This window comes from Camellia sinensis, chromosome 15 (genome assembly GCF_055761805.1).
Source record: "Camellia sinensis isolate YWXY chromosome 15, ASM5576180v1, whole genome shotgun sequence".
In the NCBI taxonomy this organism is placed as follows: domain Eukaryota; kingdom Viridiplantae; phylum Streptophyta; class Magnoliopsida; order Ericales; family Theaceae; genus Camellia; species Camellia sinensis.
In genome coordinates this window covers 136,133,307-136,151,879 of record NC_138975.1, presented here as the reverse complement: position 1 = coordinate 136,151,879, position 18,573 = coordinate 136,133,307, and the positions used below count along the sequence as shown (strand labels likewise).

At 34.5% G+C, this 18,573-nt stretch overlaps 2 protein-coding genes across 2 annotated transcripts; one reads left to right on the top strand and one right to left on the bottom strand.

The window, feature by feature from the left end:
* Positions 1-1,529: 1,529 nt before the first annotated feature.
* Positions 1,530-5,811, top strand: LOC145813324 (uncharacterized). The gene is made up of 4 exons (XM_082908607.1): positions 1,530-1,970; positions 2,163-2,556; positions 5,381-5,544; positions 5,596-5,811. The coding sequence occupies exons 1-4, from the start codon at positions 1,530-1,532 to the stop codon at positions 5,809-5,811; spliced, it is 1,215 nt and encodes a 404-aa protein (XP_082764733.1).
* Positions 5,812-10,309: 4,498 nt separating this feature from the next.
* On the bottom strand, positions 10,310-18,140 carry LOC145813408 (LEAF RUST 10 DISEASE-RESISTANCE LOCUS RECEPTOR-LIKE PROTEIN KINASE-like 2.4). Its single transcript, XM_082908745.1, has 4 exons — positions 17,252-18,140; positions 13,030-13,065; positions 12,118-12,153; positions 10,310-11,851 (listed from the first exon to the last, which is right to left on the bottom strand). Exons 1-4 carry the CDS (start codon positions 18,036-18,038, stop codon positions 10,701-10,703), a joined length of 2,010 nt encoding a protein of 669 aa, XP_082764871.1. The 5' UTR covers positions 18,039-18,140; the 3' UTR covers positions 10,310-10,700.
* Between the last annotated feature and the right edge of the window lie 433 nt (positions 18,141-18,573).

The following is an 18,573-nucleotide window of genomic DNA, read 5'->3' as shown; positions in this document are numbered from 1 at the left end:
CTAACATAGACCTTAGATCTGGGTATCACCAGCTAAAAGTTAAAGCGGAAGACATAAAAAGACTACATTCAGAACTAGATATGGGCACTATGAATTTCTAGTGATGCCATTTGGGGTCACTAATGCACCTACAGCGTTTATGGACCTAATGAATAGGGTTTTCAAACAATTCCTTGATGAATTCATAGTTGTATTTATTGGTGATATACTGATTTACTCCAAAAGTAGGAAAGAACATGAAAGACATCTGAGAACTGCCTTATAGATTCTGAGAGAGACGAGGTTGTATGCAAAATGTTCCAAATGTAAGTTTTGGCTTGACAGTGTAGCATTTCTAGGACATGTAATCAACAAAGACGGCATATCAGTGGATCCACAGAAAATCGAGGCCATTGTAGACTGCCCAAGACTAACTAATGTGACAGAAATAAAAAGCTTTTTGGGACTTGCTGGCTACTACCGCAGATTTGTGAAGGACTTCTCTAACCTTGCCATGCCATTGACACAGTTAACCCAGAAAAATGTACTATTTGATTGGACTGATCAGCGAAAATTAGCCTTCTAAGAACTGAAAACTAGACTGGTAACTGCACCAATTCTGACATTACCCAATGAAACCGACAGATTTTAGATTTATAGTGATGCTTCCTACAAAGGCTTGGGGTGTGTATTGATGCAGAATGGGAAGGTGATTGCGTATGCTTTTAGACAAGTCCGATCACATGAAAAGAACTATCCAACACATGATCTTGAATTAGCAGTTGTGGTGTTTGCTCTAAAAATTTGACGACACTATTTGGACGGTGTGACTTGCGTAGTGTATACCGACCATAAGAGTTTGAAATATTTCTTTACGCAGAAAGAATTGAACATGAGATAGAGACAGTGGCTTGAATTAATAAAAGACTATGACTTGTAAATTCTGTGCCATCCGGGGAAAGAAAGACAATATAGTTGCAGATGCTTTAAGTCGAAAATCCATTGCCAATTTGTCATGTTTGCTCACCGGTCAGAAAGAACTGTTATGTGACTTGGAAATAGATGGAATCGAAATTGTGTTGCGTGAACAATGTGGAGTTGTAGCTGCTATTTTTGCCTAGCCTGTAATTATTGAAGAGATTAGAGAGAAACAACTACAAGATGCATTTCTGAAGAAGATTGTGGATGAAATTGACTCAAAACCGAGGTCAGGATTTGCATTTGACAATAATGTGTTGAAATTTCATAATAGACTTTGTGTGTCAGGTTGTTCTAATTTGAGAAAATGTGTTATGACTGAAGTTCACAATTCAAAATTTGCTATGCATCTGGGAAATACAAAAATGTACCATAACTTGAAACAAAATTTTTGGTGGCCTGGAGTGAAGAAAAGTATTGCTGACTATGCGGCTAGATGTCTGCATTGCCAACAAGTTAAAGCCGAGCATCAATGACCCGCTGGATTGCTTCAGCCGCTTCCGATACCGGAATGGAAATGAGAGCATATTACCATGGACTTCATTGTTGGACTGCCTCACCCCTCTTGAGGTATGGATTCTACTTGGGTCATTGTTGATCGTTTAACTAAATCTGTCCACTTTTTGCCTATCAAATCTTTGTATAATGTGGATAAGTTGGCTAATTTGTATGTCAATGAGATTGTGAAATTGCATGGAGTTCTAGTTTTTATAGTATCTGACAGAGATCCCAAGTTTACTTCGAAATTCTGGCAGAGTTTACAACAGGCTTTGGGGACTGAACTAAGACTAAGCAGTGCTTATCAACCACAGACAGACGGGCAATCTGAATGGACTATTCAAACATTGGAAGACATGTTATGGATGTGTGCGTTAAACTTTCAAGGCAATTGGGAGACCTACTTACCATTGGTCAAGTTTGTGTATAACACTAGCTACCATTCGAGTATTAGTATGGCTCCTTCTAAAGCTTTGTATGGTAGGAAATGCCGCTCTTCGAACTGTTGGGCCAAAGTAGGTGATAGACCTTTGTTGGGACTGGAACTTGTGCAAGAAACGACATAAAATGTGAAATTGATTCAACAAAGATTGAAAACTGCACAAAGCCGTCAAAAGAGTTATACAGATATCCGAAGAAGAGAGCGAGAATATGAAGTCGGGGATCATGTGTTTATTAAGGTAACTCCTCTGAACGGGCAAATGCAGTTTGGAGTGAAAGGCAAATTGGCACCGAGATATGTTGGGCCATATGAAATCCTCGAGAAAATTAACCCGATGACGTATCAGGTAGCCGTACTGCCAGTCATGGAACATATGCACAATGTTTTCCACGTTTTAATGCTCCGAGACTATTTGAGGGACCCATTACATGTTATTGAGCCAACACACGTACTTTTGAAGGATGACTACACATATGAAGAATGGCCAACCCAAATTGGTAACCGGAGAATCAAACGATTGAGAAACAAGAAAATTCCATTGGTGAAGGTTGATTGGCAAAACCATGGAGGGACTTATGCAACTTGGGAGATCGAAGAAGACATGATGAAAAAGTACCTTGACCTATTCCCTCTGGACCCCGTATTCTTGCAGATAGAAGGTAATTCAAGTTTGGAGGACCAAACTCTTTAAGGAGGGAAGACTGTAACAACCCCGACCCGTGATTAACTATTAACCCATGATTAAATATGCCTAATAAGTAATTATGATAAATTCATGTGTTAATTGCATGAACTATATGGTATTTGCATTTATATATGTCTGTTGTAAGAATATCTATTTGTGTTTCTGTTTTGTTCTGCGAATTGAAGGCCCTATCGGCATCCGATCACAAAATTGACTACGGTTATGTGTTATTTGAAATTTTTGGAATTTTATGATAAGTTGAATTGAAATCTGATTCGGAACGAATTAAATTAGAATAATTAATATCAATTTGATTAACGTAAGTCAAGTTTAATTAAGCCTCGTTAATTGAGCCTATATAAGGCTAATTTGACTCCATTAGTTCATTTTGCACCTTCATTCCATACTTTGGAGGGGGGGAGAGAGAGAGAGAGAGAGAGAGAGAGGGAAGAAAATTGAGATCAAAAGCTAGGAAATGGGGAATTGCTAGGAATTGTTGGAGAATTTGGGAGTTTAAGCTTCTACACTTGTGAATTTAAGACTCTAGGTAAGAATCTTGTCCCTAAACTTTGCATTCTAGACATATGAGAAAGAGTTGAAGAAATTAAGATGGCTAAACATGAGAATTGAGCTTAGATGAAGGAATTTGGGAAAAGTCATTGTATGCATGCATAATTCAAGAAGTTTTGAGTTTGATTTCAAAGAATTTCCACATGCATGTGTTCATCTTGCCTTTGTTTTGAGAATTCATGAAGTTTCATACCAAGTTACCTCAATAACTCATGTATTGAAAGCCTTGAAGCCAAGATAAATTCATACATGCTATGTTCTTGAAATTTTAAGTTTGAGTATGCACAATTGGCAAACTTTTGGGCCTTGATTTTGCAAAATGGTTTTGAATTCTTGAAGTTTGACAAGTTTATATATGTTTCCTTAAGTTTTTGGCCCAAAAGATCAAGAGTTGTAGCTTTGGAGTCGAGTTTTGAACTTAGGAGCAAATCTGGAAATTCCAGAATTCTAATTCTCCGCTCGAGCGACAGATCCTATGCTTGAGCGACCACTTTATGTTTTGCACCTCCGCTCAAGTGACCAAAAGTTGGCTCGAGCGTAAAATGCATGCTCCCAAAAGTTTACACATTTTGCAGACCGCTCGATCGACAATAGTTGTGCTCGAGTGAAGACCTCAGTCTCACGCTCAAGTGACCATTGAGCATGTGTCGAGTGAAAAAATCAAGCAACCAGTACTTTTGTAGAGTTTGCAGACTGCTCGAACGAAGAAAGTTGTGCTCGAGCGACCACTCACATGTTTGAACATTCACTCGAGTGAAGGAAGTTGTGCTCGAGCGAGGCCACTGTTTTCAGCATATTTGACTAAGTATTTTCAAGTGCATTTTAGCATTCTCATTGCATCCTAAGCATTCCTAGGCCAATATTAAGACATAATAATGACGATAAGACTTAGAAACACACGAAGAACGAAGTGAAATAAGTTAAGTACGATCTGAGAGTGTGTTTCAGTATGTGTATCTGTTATGTTTGTGTAGGTCATCCGTCGTGAGCTGTTGATCCATTGGTTGCTATCAAGCTTTCTGTATAACTATCTATGAGTAATAACTTAGTAAAGCTATGTTTGATATGAAATATTTTTGGAACATTATGATATGATATGAACTGTTTCTGAATAGTACAAGAGGCTATTTTGAGATTCCATGAATGATTATCCAAATCTTTGAAATGTATTTGTGGTATCCTTAGCAGAGGCCCTTGCCCTCGGAACATAATACTGTGGCTTATGGTCATGAGGCCCTTGCCTAGGGGAAACAATACCGTGGCCCAAGCCCTTGCCCGGGGGAAACAATACTGTGGTCCATGTATGACATATGTTACCCGGTACCGAAGGTTCCATTATGGAACTTGATATGCTTGACCAAAGTGATATGTCAATGCAAATGGAAGTACCACACATGATTTGAATATGAATATGAACATGACTCTGTTTTTAATACAACTATGCTTATCTCTCTTATTAATATGATACGAAACTGGACATCATTCATTAAAATCTTTACTCTGTTATTATTTACTGAGCTTTCGCTCACTATTTATATTATGTATGTAGGCGACCAGGCTCGGGATCGAGGCTCAGAGTTGATGATCTGGAGTCTCTATTTTGTCGGCCAACCATTGTGCCTCCCAAGGAGGTTCCGGAAAGAGTTCAACGGTCAAGTTTTGTAAACCAAGGCATAAGCTTAAGACTTTTGTTATTTTGTAACCAATTCTTTTGTTCTGCTTTGTGTATTGTGACAAGGTTGGATGGATGTATATGATGTCATATATGTGTATATATATACAAGGTTTTAAATTATGTGTCCTATGTATGTTTGCACAGCTCTATGGACTATGTATGTTTCTATATTTGCTTTCATAGCCCCTTATTATGTGATAATCTGTTCAAAGGCCTTTGGTAATCCGAGGATTACTGACCAGTTACGACGCTAAACCTATAGGGGCGGGTTTAGGTCGTGACACCTCTCTTGGACTACAAGAATGAGCATTGCATTTGAAACCGGTAGCGTGTTGGCTTACCTTTATGCTTCTGACATCATTCACCACGATGTCAAAACTAACAACATCATGATCGACAGCAGCTTTTGCATTAAAGTTGCTGATTTTGGAATTTCTCGTCTTTTCCCAACTAATGCCACCCATGTGTCCACGGCCCCACAAGGTACTCCGAGTTATGTGGACCTTGAGTACCATGAATGTTACCAACTTACTAATAAGAGTGATGTTTATAGCTTTTGGGGTTATTTTGATTGAGCTTATTTCATCTAAGCCAACTGTGGACATTACAAGGCATCGCCATGAAATTAATTTGTCTAATATGCCTATTAATAAGATTCAAAATCATGAACTTGATGAGCTTGTTGACCTGTCCCTTGCGTTTGAACCGAATTATAAGGTGAGGGAGATGATCAAAGTGGTTGCTGAGCTGACATTTCGGTGTTTGTAGAATGAGAGCGATATGAGGCCATCGATGAAAGAAGTGTTGGAGGTTTTTGATGAAATTAGCAGTGTGGGTTATGATAGGAAGGTTTCCAAGGAGGTGGATATATCGGCTGATCATGTTGTGTTGTTGAAGAGTGATCCACTGATGCTTTTGCCTAATTCTTTGAGGGAAAATTGGGTTAACAGGGAAAGTACCACATCTAATGCTAGTAGTAGCTAAGTTAATGTATCATTTTAATGCAGTCAAGATCCATATTATAGTAAATTTTGGGAGATAATGCCATATTATTTCCATCACGAATATGAAAGTTACTCCGAATTATATTAATGCCTTTGTATATAGTGGTAAAATCATTCATTGTATAAGTCGATTGAATTTTATTTTATTTTTTCTATTCATTGTTTCATTGTTTTTATTTGTTCTTAAACCTAGGAAATGAACCATGCCCAATTTCTGGGTCTTAAATTGTCATGCCGACAAATTTGGGTTGATCGAGAGAATTTTTTTCACAACGCAGAAGGGAAAATGAGAAAATTATTGGGAAAAATGTTAAAACAAAAACTAGATCATATTTGTGATAATGTCATATGCTTTCATTTTCATGGTCTACCAATGATAATGTCATGATATAATCGAAGAATTTATTGGGTGTTCTTAGATCAACACGTGCACGTGTTGTAGGAATACCACAATACAATATTTAGGTCACCCGACATTCCAAGTGCATCCAATGATTTCCTGTTATAATGAGTTGGAGTTATAGGAAAAGTGATCATGGATAAATTTCATCATAGGGAACCAGATGAAAATAATCTACTGCTAAAGAGGTTGCATATGAAGTTAATGCTTTATTATGATTATTATTATCTTTTTCCTAGATTTTTTGACACCACACTTACAGTCCTAATGCTAATCTCATTGTAGCCGATCATGTTAGATGTGCCTTTTCTGTTAAAGGAGTAAGATCCAAGATCCAATTGCTGCTGAATATCTAAGATACAATTATCAATCAATCATTTTTCTTGGGAAAAAAAGGAAACAAAAAAAGAGAAAGATATCCTATTTTGGGCTCACTATGTTATGCATAGAAAGGGGAGAATCATATCAATGTGGCAGAGATATTAATCTAATTTCTTTAGACTATGGGATGATGATTAGGCTAATTTTTGTTCTTTCCCGAATTTATGATAGCAGAAAAAAATTCCGTATCTTTTTTTTTTTTTGATAACTCGGTATTCGGTCCAATGGACAAACTAACCTGAGAACCAATCTCATAGTCTAGTAGCATTCCCCATACCTTATAATAGAAGAATTAGAAGTTTTGTTCATGGAAAGAATTCTAATTTTTGTTCAAATTGATTTATTGCAGCTTTTGTGTAATAAAAGAAAAAAAGGGTAACAAGAAAAAGAAAAGAGAAGGAAATTTACAACTACAGTAGACATCTTGCTCTGTTTTTACCATAAAAAATTTAGGACAGCAATTCTATGATAACCATGTTCCATATTATGCTAATTGATCTTAATTATGATTGTGATTATATGCTTGATATGGTTTTGTGTGATAGTTACATGATTATATATGTCTTTGTATTTCTATCTGTTCACCGTAGGAAAATTTGTTTGATTTTTTGCTTTAGAATTTAAACTGAAGGCTGTAGAGGCATCAGAAACTGAAATTGACCATGCCATTGTGATTAGCATAATTTTTAGAGCCTATGGTGAAATTTAATTGAAAATTTATTCGGATCAAAGTAATTAGATTCAGAACGATTAATTAGAAGTGCCATTACTTAGACTTAATCAATATGATTAAGCAAGCCTATAAATAGGCCAATATACACTCAAGTTCCTCATTGTTGAACTCAAAATCTGAAGTGTACTCTAGAGAGAGAGAGAGAGAGAGAGAGAGAAGGGCTCAAATTATGAGTTTTGGCTCAAAGCTTGAGAATTGGAAGCTAAACTCAAAGAACTAACTAGAATCTGGGTGATTGGAGCTCCTAGGTGAGTAATTGAGCATTGATTCATAAGTTTGAGGTTGTAATTTTATGAATTCAAGGTGGATGGTAATCAAAACATAATTTGAGTTGAATTTGATGAATTTGGAGCTTGTATGTACATGCATGTGCATAATTGCCATGATTTTATACATTCAAGCATGAATCATGTTGAACAAGAAGAATTGAGCACCAAATCTCACATGCATGCATAATTTTCATGAGTTTCCTAATTATAAGTGTCATTTGTACCGTTTGGAATAGAATTGGAGTCAAGAATTCACATGCATGCATAATTGATGAAGATATGGAGTTTGTATGAAGTTGAATACATGCGTTTCGAAACCTATGAAGAGAACTCAAAATGATTTTGGAAAAGGACCATGAATTTGAACAATTTGGTCTCATATTCTTATATTCTCATATTATATAATGTGTTTCCATGTTTTTGAACCAAAATCATGAGTTTAGGGCCTTTGAATATCAAGTTTGAACTTCAAGAACAATTCTGAAAATTTCAGAATTCGGCATGTCCGTTCGAGCGTGGAAAGCGCCGCTCGAACGTGAAATGTTAGCTTCCAGAACTTTTGCAGACATTGATGTCCGCTCGAACGGGAATAGTTACGCTCGAGCGTCCGGACACATGTTTTGACTTTCAGCTCGAGAGTCCGAAGTCACGCTCGAGCGCGAAAATGAGGCAACCAGTACTTTTGCAGACAAAGGGGGTTCGCTCGAGCAGGAAGCCCTGTTTTTGAAATTTTGAACGGACGTTTGGTGTTTCATTTTCTGTTCTTTTTCATTTCTAATCCCTCTTAGGCATGCATTGAGCATTGTGAATGGATTAAGAAGATAAGAAAGAGGCCTAAGAGGAGTGAATAAATTGAGACCGGATCGAATTGTTTGTGACCCAATTTGTGTTATGATTTATGTAGGGTCGAGCATAAGGATGAATCCACCGGCAGAACACTGTGAGTAATATCTTAGTAAAGATATTTTGAAGTATACTATTTGTCCAATTGTTTACTCCTATTTGAGTTCATAAGTTTGTTAATTTGAATTGTGGACAAATATTCGATACCATTGATTGGGCCAAAGGCCGTCGGACACTATTGAATGGGCCAAAGGCCGTTAGACATAATTGATTGGGCCAAAGGCCATTGGATACAAATGATTAGGCCAAAGGCCGTCGGACATAATCGATTGGGCCAAAGGCCGTCGGACATAATCGATTGGACCAAAGGTCGTCGAACATGAATGATTGGGCTAAAGGCCGTCGGACATGAATGAATGGGCCAGAGGCCGTATGACATGCTCGGGCTTAAAGCCGTCTAATGTACTAGATAAAACCATAAATTGGCCCAAGGCCGTCTGATATATGTATAACTGTTTCGAACTTCATTCACGTATCTTCTTTACTTGATATTATTCACTGGGCTTTCGCTCACTCTCATTCATGTGTATGTAGGTGAGCCAAGGGATGTTCAAATCCAGCCTTAGTGAAGTATGTGGAAAAAAGTCAAAGTTTTGAGGAGTTAGCCTTAACGTCTCACGCACGAGACTTGTTTTTGCCTTTTTGTTCTTTGGTTATATTTTTGCTTTGTTGGCGAAAACATTGAATCACCTTTGTATATAAGTTTTGTTTGGCTGACTGCATAACTAAAAGTTCCTGGATATAGATTAACTCTACGGTTTGTGTGAGTTATTATGAAATACCTTTGGAATGATTTTGCTATATCATGTAAGCACAACTCTATAGGCAAAGTTTTTAAAATTTCTTCTGTTTTGGCCCCTTAACTCTGTTGAGATATGTCTGAGAATTGTTTGAGGCCGTAGATAATCACTCGATTACTAGCCGGTTATGACCTTAATCCATAGGAGCGGGTTCGGGTCATGACAAATTCATAGTGAAGAATCAAAGATATGCTTGGACAACAATTAACATAGCAACTTCAAACAAAATTTCACTACTTTGAGGGTGTGTTTGATTGGACGGACTGGATAAGGGGAGATTAGAATCCATCGGACTTTAGTCCTGGGACTGTGAATCCCCCGGACTATTTGGTTGGATTGGATATGTATCCTGTGTTTGTTTTTTCATGGGATTAGATGTCTGGAAAAGACTACTTTTAGTGAATCCAACGTTTGGTTGGACGGACTGGATAGGATAAATAAACAAAAGACTATTTTACCATTTTTCAATTGTTTACTAAGTAATAGCAATATTAAACATATCTTTAATATTTTAATTATTTTTAGCTAGATTAAATAAAAATTTATTTTATTTTATTTTTTACACAATTAAATAAATTTATTTTTTAAAAAATAAATAAATAAAATATCAATAAATAATTTATATTATTTTTTTAATTAAAATTTTAAATAAATTTGTTTTAAATCATTACTGTATAACAAATACCACTAAATTATGTAATAAAATACAGACGACATTATTTTTTTATATTATTTAATAAATCATTATTGTATAACTTGCATAACCACTAAATTTGATTTAATAAAATACTGTATAACCTGTATAAAAAATTTATATTATTTTTTTAATTAAAATTTTAAATAAATTTTAAATAAAACATCTATTAAATTTAAATAATGAAATTAAATAAAATATAACCAAAATTTTAAAATAAACATCAATAAAATATCTATAAAAAATAATTTTAAAAAATTAAATAAATAAAACATCAATAAAAAGCTAAATAAAATTATTTTATTTTTAAATTGAAACATTTAAATTTTATTGAATTTTATTAAATATAATACATAATTAAATAGTAAAGGGTCAAAATGGTCATTTTGATCATCTAATCCCAACAGTGGATAGTCCCCCAAAAACTATCCCATACCCCCCCTCCCCTAGGACACAATAGTCCCCCATATGGGGGATAAGGAGTCCGGCCGGACATGGAGTCCGGCCGACTAAAAAAAAATCAAACGGCGGATAAGGAGCACTATTTGGATTACAATCCAAATAGTGGATAGTCCCCTCCTAATCCAGCGAATCAAACACGCCCTGAGGGTCTTGAGGAATCTATTTCACATGATATTATTCTACATAAGCTTTGCATTCCATGATGTTTTTAACCTAGAAAAACATTATTACATTGATTCAACCTCACAGGATTCAATCTCTCCTGATATTTCAATAATAGAAGTTGCAATTGGTGTTCTTGAAGGTAAAGATAATAATGGTTCTGGGGGAACTTGCAAAGATTCTAGATTTCCTTCAAGCATCTCAATCAGCTTGTTAGTTGCCGGCCTCTTTGATGGATTAGCTTGTATGCAACATAGCCCAACTAATATCATCTTTCGTGCAACTTTTTCATCCTCTTCAGATTCAATCCCATGAAGTCCTATATCTTCATCACATTCTAGCTTCTTGTAGATCGAATGTGGGAAATATAAGTCGCTAGTGTCCTCAATTGATTGTCCATTGTTTTCCCTTCCCTGAACCATCTCTAGAACTAGCATTCCGTAGCTATACACATCAGCCTTGTGTGAGACCCTTCCAAAATGCCTAGAGAAAACTTCAGGCGCTATATATCCAATAGTTCCTCGAGCATGCAACATGGATACGATGCTCTCTTTCTTGGGACATAATTTAGCAAGCCCGAAATCGGAAATCTTCGGACAAAAATCTTTGTCTAGAAGAATGTTATGGGGTTTTATGTCAAAATGGAAAATGCGCGTTGTACATCCACGATGCAAGTATTCTAATCCCCGAGCAACCCCTACTGCAATTTTGTGCATTGTTTTCCATTCTAAGTAGTCATTTGTCTCTTGTGATTTGTTGTTGTGTATGAACTTCTCAAGAGATCCATTTGGCATGTACTCATAGATAAGAGCTCTTTTGCGACCCTCGAAACAATACCCTACTAGGCTTACAATGTTGACATGGGATGTCCTACTGATGCTTGCAACTTCATTTATGAACTCTTCTCCATTACTGCCTTTTGTTTCATTTAGAAGCTTGACAGCCACTAGACGTCCATCAAGAAGCTTGCCTTTGTACACATCACCATAGCCGCCTTTCCCGAGTTTATCTTGGAAAGAATTTGTTACTTTCTTTATTCTTGAGTAACTATATCTTTGTGGCACATGGGATCCATTAATTTTCAAGAAAGCTTCCACATTATCATCTTCCATCGTTGATTTCCTCCAAAAGAATATTGATTTGTATGTTGAGGTTTTCTTTCTAAACCAGAAAATCAGAAATGCACATAAAATTGCTGCTCCAACCGTTGAAATGACTACATAAAAAATGAAAGAAGTCTGGTAGTGTTAAAATTTCTGACTAGCCAAAAATAAATTTGTGAAGTAATGCAAGAATTATGCTAACAAAAATCAAAAGTAACTCAGTTGTTCACAGAAAATTACAACGAACAAATATGAATCATAAACTATATGTTCTAGTTATAATGAAATTGATCAAACCTTGAACAAAGAAAACAAAATGATTAAAGTTTTTATGCATTACTAAATTAAGGAAAGACAGAATAAAATTTCAGTAGGATACCTATGGAAACTTTCAAGATCAATTGTTTCTTTCCACCTGCAAAACATAACAACACACCATTAACTGAGGCTGTGTTTGGATAGGAATTTAGAAAGGAAAAAAGAAAATATGAGTGAAGTGTATGTGTATTTCATTTATATTTGCTTTGCAAATCCCTACGCAAATCAATAAAGAAAGAGGAAAGCGGACTCTTCTAAGATATAAAGCTCACCTAGTGACCAATGCAAAGGAATATCCAAACACCAGTCTAAAGAAACATAATTTTTAAGCAACAAAGTCCACAATAATTGTAGCCTAGTCTCGGTAATAGAACATTTTCTAAGCTTGTTAGAAGGCTAAATGAAATAGTACAAATTTGATGTTTGTCGCTTTTGTTTTTCTCTTTTTGATCTTCCATTTACATTTTTTTTTCTTGTACTCTTTATCACTTTCAGGAGTAAAATGACATTTTAGTCCTTTAATAACACATTTTCCCCCAATCTAAAAAATAAATATATGAATAACACATTTTCCCTTCTATTATTTGTTTTTGGAATTTTTTTCATTTCAATCATGGTGTCACAATTCTCTTTCCTAGCTTCCTTTGATTTTACCCATAGCTTTATCACATAGAATTTTCAATAGTGAGATGAGATTTCAACAACTGACAGAAGATTAAAGACTCATGAGCAGAAGGTACTCTTATGTCAAACAAAACTTGTGAAGATTTTGTGAAGTTATGCAAGAATTATGTTAACAAAAATCAAAACTAACTCAGTTGTTCACAGAAAATTACAATGAACAAATATGAATCATAAACTATATGTTTTAGTTATAATGAAATTGATCAAACCTTGAACAAAGAAAACAAAATGATTAAAGTTTTTATGCATTACTAAATTAAGGATAGACAATAAAATTTCAGTAGGATACCTGTGGCAACTTTCAATGTCAATTGTTTATTTTCACCTGCAAAACATAACAACACACCATTAACTGAGACTTTGTTTGGATAGGAATTTAGAAAGGAAAAAAGAAAATGTGAGTGAAATGTACATGTATTTCATTTATATTTCACTACTTTTTCTCTTTTGCTTTGTAAATCCCTACACAAATCAATAAAGAAAGAGGAAAGCGGACTCTCCTATGATATAAAGCTAGCCTAGTGACCAATGCAAAGGAATATCCAAAAACCAGTCTAAAGAGACATAATTTTTAAGCAACAAAGCCCACAATAATTGCACCCTAGTCTCGGTAATAGAACATTTTCTAAGCTTGTTAGAAGGCTAAATGAAATAGTACAAATTTGATGTTTGTCGCTTTTGTTTTTCTCTTTTTGATCTTCCATTTACATTTTGCTTTTCTTGTACTCTTTATCACTTTTAGGAGTAAAATGACATTTTAGTCATTTAATAACACATTTTCCCCCAATCTAAAAAAATAAATATATGAATAACACATTTTCCCTTCTATTATTTGTTTTTGGAATTTTTTCATTTCAATCATGGTGTCACAATTCTCTTTTCTAGCTTCTTTTGATTTTACCCATAACTTTATCACATAGAATTTTCAATAGTGAGATGAGATTTCAACAACTGATGCAAAATTGAAGACTTGTGAGCAAAAGGTACTCTTATGTCAATAAACAAAACTTGTGAAGATTTTGGTAAAACCTATTTTTATACCAGTGCAATCCTTTTAAAAAATAAAAAATAAAATAAAAAAGAAAGTAATTGTATCTCATGTAGTAATGACTTCCGAAATTTAATCACCGTCAAAAAATTTAAAATGCACTGCCTATAAAGTCTATATACGCTCTTCAAATTTTAAGGGAAATTTACGTGTAAATCTTAATAAGTGGACTTATTTTTCAATAGATCCTATGATAATGAATAACGTTTTTCATCAAATACTATTAAAAAATGTCACTAACTATTAATTTTCGGAGACAGTTTGACAATTTTGTCACAAAAAGTCATTAATTATAAATTTTAGTGACAGTTTAAAAAAAAGTCACTAATTTTTAACTTTCAGTGACAATTTGAAAAAATTATCATATAAAAAGTCACTAATTGTAAGTTTTAGCAACAACTAATAAGAATCGTGATAAAAAAATAAAAAATAAAAAATAAAAAATAAAAAAAAAATTTAAAAAACACTACTTATCAATTTTTAGCGAAATATGCAAAAAAAGTCACGAAAATTTATTTTTAGTGACGCTTTTACTAAGACTAACTTTCAATAGGACTTTATAAGAATTAAATCAAACTATTAGGACCTATTAGTAATTTATCTTAATATGTTTTCCTATTAAAACAAATCATTGGTAACCACATCTTAAAACAAAAATGTTTTGGAGCTCTAATAGCTCTAATGTGTATGTGGGACCCATCTGATGTGATGTTTTGATTTTTTTTTATTTTATTTTATTTTTTTTGACTTTCCACCTCACTATAACTCTAATTTTAGATGGATGTATCATTGTTGCATTTTAAAAAATTGTACAATAAACAGGGAATATGGTGTGAGATTATGGTGTCGTTTACGATGTGGGTTGGGTTAGTTTTTTGGCTAAATTAGTCATAAAAAGATAAAGCATACTAAAAAATTAATAAAACAAAATGTTACATTCAAATCATAATTATTTCATTTTTTTTTTCACAAAAGTTAAAAAAGTAAAAAAAAAAAAAACCAATCCAAACAAACTTTTTAGTTGGGGTTAAAATAGTCAAAAATAAATAAATAAATAAAGCAACTCAACTTCCCAAACGAATATAAGACAACTTTTTATGTTTTTTTATTTCATTTTTATGTACTCTTATAGTTTTTTTCAATTGCATCACTAGTAAACTTTTATGGGCCAAAGTCCATGAGCTTATGAGAAGTGAAAAGGAAGTCTATGGAGTCAAGTATGTACCCATTAAAAGAAAGTCTGACTTCATGCCTTTGGTTAAAGAAATCTATGGAGTCAATCATTATATGGCTAAATTAGAAGATAGAGGGAATTATTATTTTTTTTTTTTAAAAAAAAAAACATTTATATGGAGGGGTGTAAGTGAGGCTTGTACCTTCACAAATTTTCATTTGCGCCTGATCACAAAATCACTTGTACCCCTTATGGATTTGTAATTTTTTTTTTCCCCTCTGCTCAACTGTTAAGTAATTCTTCCTACAAGATATCTCAAAGTACAGATATTGTGCTTAAGGCTACAAATGAGTCGAGTTGAACCGAATTTTTTTGTGTTAAAACTTGTCTATTAAGAATTAATCAAGCTCAAGCTTGGGCCGAATTCAAGTCAAACTTAAACGTTAAATATTTGATAAACTCGAGCTCAGTTTGAACTTGCTCAATCACATAAACAAGCCAAGTTCGCTCTCGAGTTTGAAAAAAAAAAAAACTTATATTAATTTACTTATTAGGATAAAAAAAAATTATGAGCAAAATATACAAGAATGCATATATTAATAATAAATTTCATCAATCAAATATGTAAATTTACACAAACATTGAACACAAATAAAAAATTAAAATATATTATTGAAAATTTATTTGAAGTAAATATTATTATTATTTTTTTTTAATGTTTACGAGCCTTATCGAGCTGAGCTTGGGACTACTCGTACTTGGCTCAATTAATAAACGAGTTTAAAAATCAAGCTCGAACTTTAAATGAATCGAACTTAAACTGTTCATAAACAATTCGGTTAGTTTACAATTCTAATTGTGTTGCCCATAGATCACGCAGTATGTGGTCAATATAGTTCCGTGTTATTTTGAGTTAGTATTATAATTATTTTAATGTTAATTGAAAAATCTAGAAATCCCTTAGATGTTGATTTGTAATTATGTATCAATTTTAAGCAGTATGTAACAATCCCAATCAAACAATCAAAGACAAATCGACACAACGATTTTACGTGGAAAAACCACAATTGGACGCCTCCAATTGTGATAAAAAAAACCACGGGCAAAAGCCACAAAACAATCTACTAAAAAGACATAAAGGAATTACACAGGTATACTCTCAATTACCTAGCAAATCCACGCCCGAATTGAACCAACCCCTATGTGTCTCTTCCAATCCCGTCTTCACCTCGGAATTGTCTTGACGATGAGCCACTCCAGAATCCACCAAAGCTTCAGGCTCGAATTCTTCAGAATTCACCAAAGAACAACTCTCTCTTTTGTGTAGAATAAACAAATAATCCTTTGATGTATACTCTTTAAACCATGAGTCTGTTTCTCAATCAAAACATCAAAGAAAACTAGTAAAATATCCCCAGATATAAACCTTAATATCCAAGAAGAAGATCTGGAGGAGTAATCCTAGTTTTGGACTAAACTTATAGAAATCTGGGATTGTGAAGCTCGCTCAAGCGAGGACTCTCTCGCTCGAGCGAGGGACCTCTCGCTCGAGCGAGGAACCAAAAACGCGTGTTTTCCATAAGTGGCTTCGCTCGAGCCAAACATCCTGCGCTCAAGCGTAAAATCATCATTCTCAGGTTTTTTACAGACGCAGCCTTCGCTCGAGCGAGAACTCCTTCACTTGAGTGAGCAAGGGCAGATATGCAACTTCGAATGCAATTTTGCATTTTGCTTCGGGGGCGCTGCTCGATCCCCGTCATAATCAGCGAAGTGACAATCTTGAAAGCATTAGCATCACAAACATCTCTACAAGGCACAATTCGAGTTGGATTCGCATCTAAACACTCATAGCCTCACTGAAATAAAAAGTGCGAAAATAAATACAATTAAAAGGAGTTTTGTCAAACGGGATTGCCAAGAATAAAAACCTAACATTAATTTAATTTATTTATTTATTATGTGTTATTTTGTTGTGTAATTTTTATCTGGTGTTCAATTTGTATCAAATTAGTCCCTTCACTCTAAAATTTTAGAATATGTCATTTTAGGTTGTGTTTGATTTATGGATTTGAGAAAAGATTTGAAAAAATAAAAGGAAAAAATGATGAAATATGAATGAAATAAAATTACATTTCACATACATTTTCCCTTTCTATTTTCAAATCATTCTCCAAATTCATGAATCAAACGTGGCCTTAATAACCCTTTTGAATCAAAAAGTTGCTAGAAACACACAAATTATGCTTTTGAAAAGTCAAATAAGAAAATATGGCAAAAGGAGATGCACACCTTGGCATTTTTGCGGTTGAAGTCCATCGTGGCAAAAGCAAATTGCTTGATTTGTAGTAGTGTCAGTCCCACATTCCCCTCCAGAGGCATTGCACAAGTCGCAGGCATGGAATTTGTCCATTTCATGATAATTAGCCTCAAATCCCTGCTTCACCAATTCTTCCACAGTCATGTGTTTATCCCCCCAAAATGCATAAAGAGCCTCTTGGAAAACTGGAACCTTGATTCTGCTCTTACATTTCGGAATAGACCAGTCATATGGATATGGGTCTTCTACGAAGAAACTAATATTACTACTACTCTGACTCCCCGCTACCTCGGGGCATTGAAAATGACTCCGTTCTTGTATCTGATCATAAGATGCGAGGTCAGGGAGGCAATCATGGAACAAAGTAAGATTTAGAACATGCGGATAAGGAGCGTAATCGAAAAGAGTGAAATTCAAAGTGGTCTCACTCAATTCTTTAGGGCAAAGATTATCCCACAGATCGGCTCGAGCAATGGTCATGTTATATTGATTGATATGAAGAGCACGAAATGGCTGTTTCCCGATATCTATGGTTGTGTTTTCATTGCCGTGGCACTTGAGCTCAAAACCTTGAACGCCGCAGAACGGAGGTCGATCTCCTCCCCAGAAGGGATATCTAATTTCTTTTATTTGCTCTCCGCAGTCGTATGTTTTTTCGTGGCAAGTCGTGTAATTTTCATTGTCGGTGCCGTGTGATGTAGGACTACTAACGATGAGCAAGAAGATGGTGATGATGAAATTAACACAAAGAGGAGGCATGCTGAGAAGAGGCGTGTTGTTTTTGGTTGATACAGATCAGGTCATTTGCAATTATATAATGATTATAATTTTGTAAGAAAGCAGAGCAATTGTTTTCAAGAAGAAATTTCAACTAGTGTGTTGGCTTTGGAAAATTTTGTTACAGTCAGTTCGTGAGTTGGATGTAATGGCCCCAACGCGCAAACTTAAATGTGTAGAATTATTGCTTAATTATGTCAATTCAATAATTTGATAATTCCAACTTATTCAATTTATTATATTTATTTTTAAAAAATAGATAATAAATATACTTTTGAAAATAGATTTTTTTTTTATACTGACAAATGCGATAAATTAAATATATTACGATTATTGGATCCATCTTTTTTTTTATTTTTTTTATCTTTATTATCGGTGCATACACGAAGGGGTTACAAAATAAACAATTCAGATTATTAAAACAAAACCAATAATGAGCCCCACGAACTCGAATAACACCTTCCAATCCAGAGGCAATCTGGTCCCAAAAAAGGGTGCACAAAATTTACGTAATTCG

Coding starts and splice junctions, on each gene's coding strand:
- LOC145813408 (XM_082908745.1), bottom strand. CDS start 18,038: ATGCCTCCTCTTTGTGTTAATTTCATCATCACCATCTTCTTGCTCATC. Junction 13,066..17,251: donor TCAACCGCAAAAATGCCAAG/GTGTGCATCTCC, acceptor TATGTTTTGCAG/GTGAAAATAAACAATTGACA. Junction 12,154..13,029: donor GACATTGAAAGTTGCCACAG/GTATCCTACTGA, acceptor TATGTTTTGCAG/GTGGAAAGAAACAATTGATC.
- LOC145813324 (XM_082908607.1), top strand. CDS start 1,530: ATGGATTCTACTTGGGTCATTGTTGATCGTTTAACTAAATCTGTCCAC. Junction 1,971..2,162: donor CTTCGAACTGTTGGGCCAAA/GTAGGTGATAGA, acceptor GGGCAAATGCAG/TTTGGAGTGAAAGGCAAATT. Junction 5,545..5,595: donor CGTTTGAACCGAATTATAAG/GTGAGGGAGATG, acceptor CGGTGTTTGTAG/AATGAGAGCGATATGAGGCC.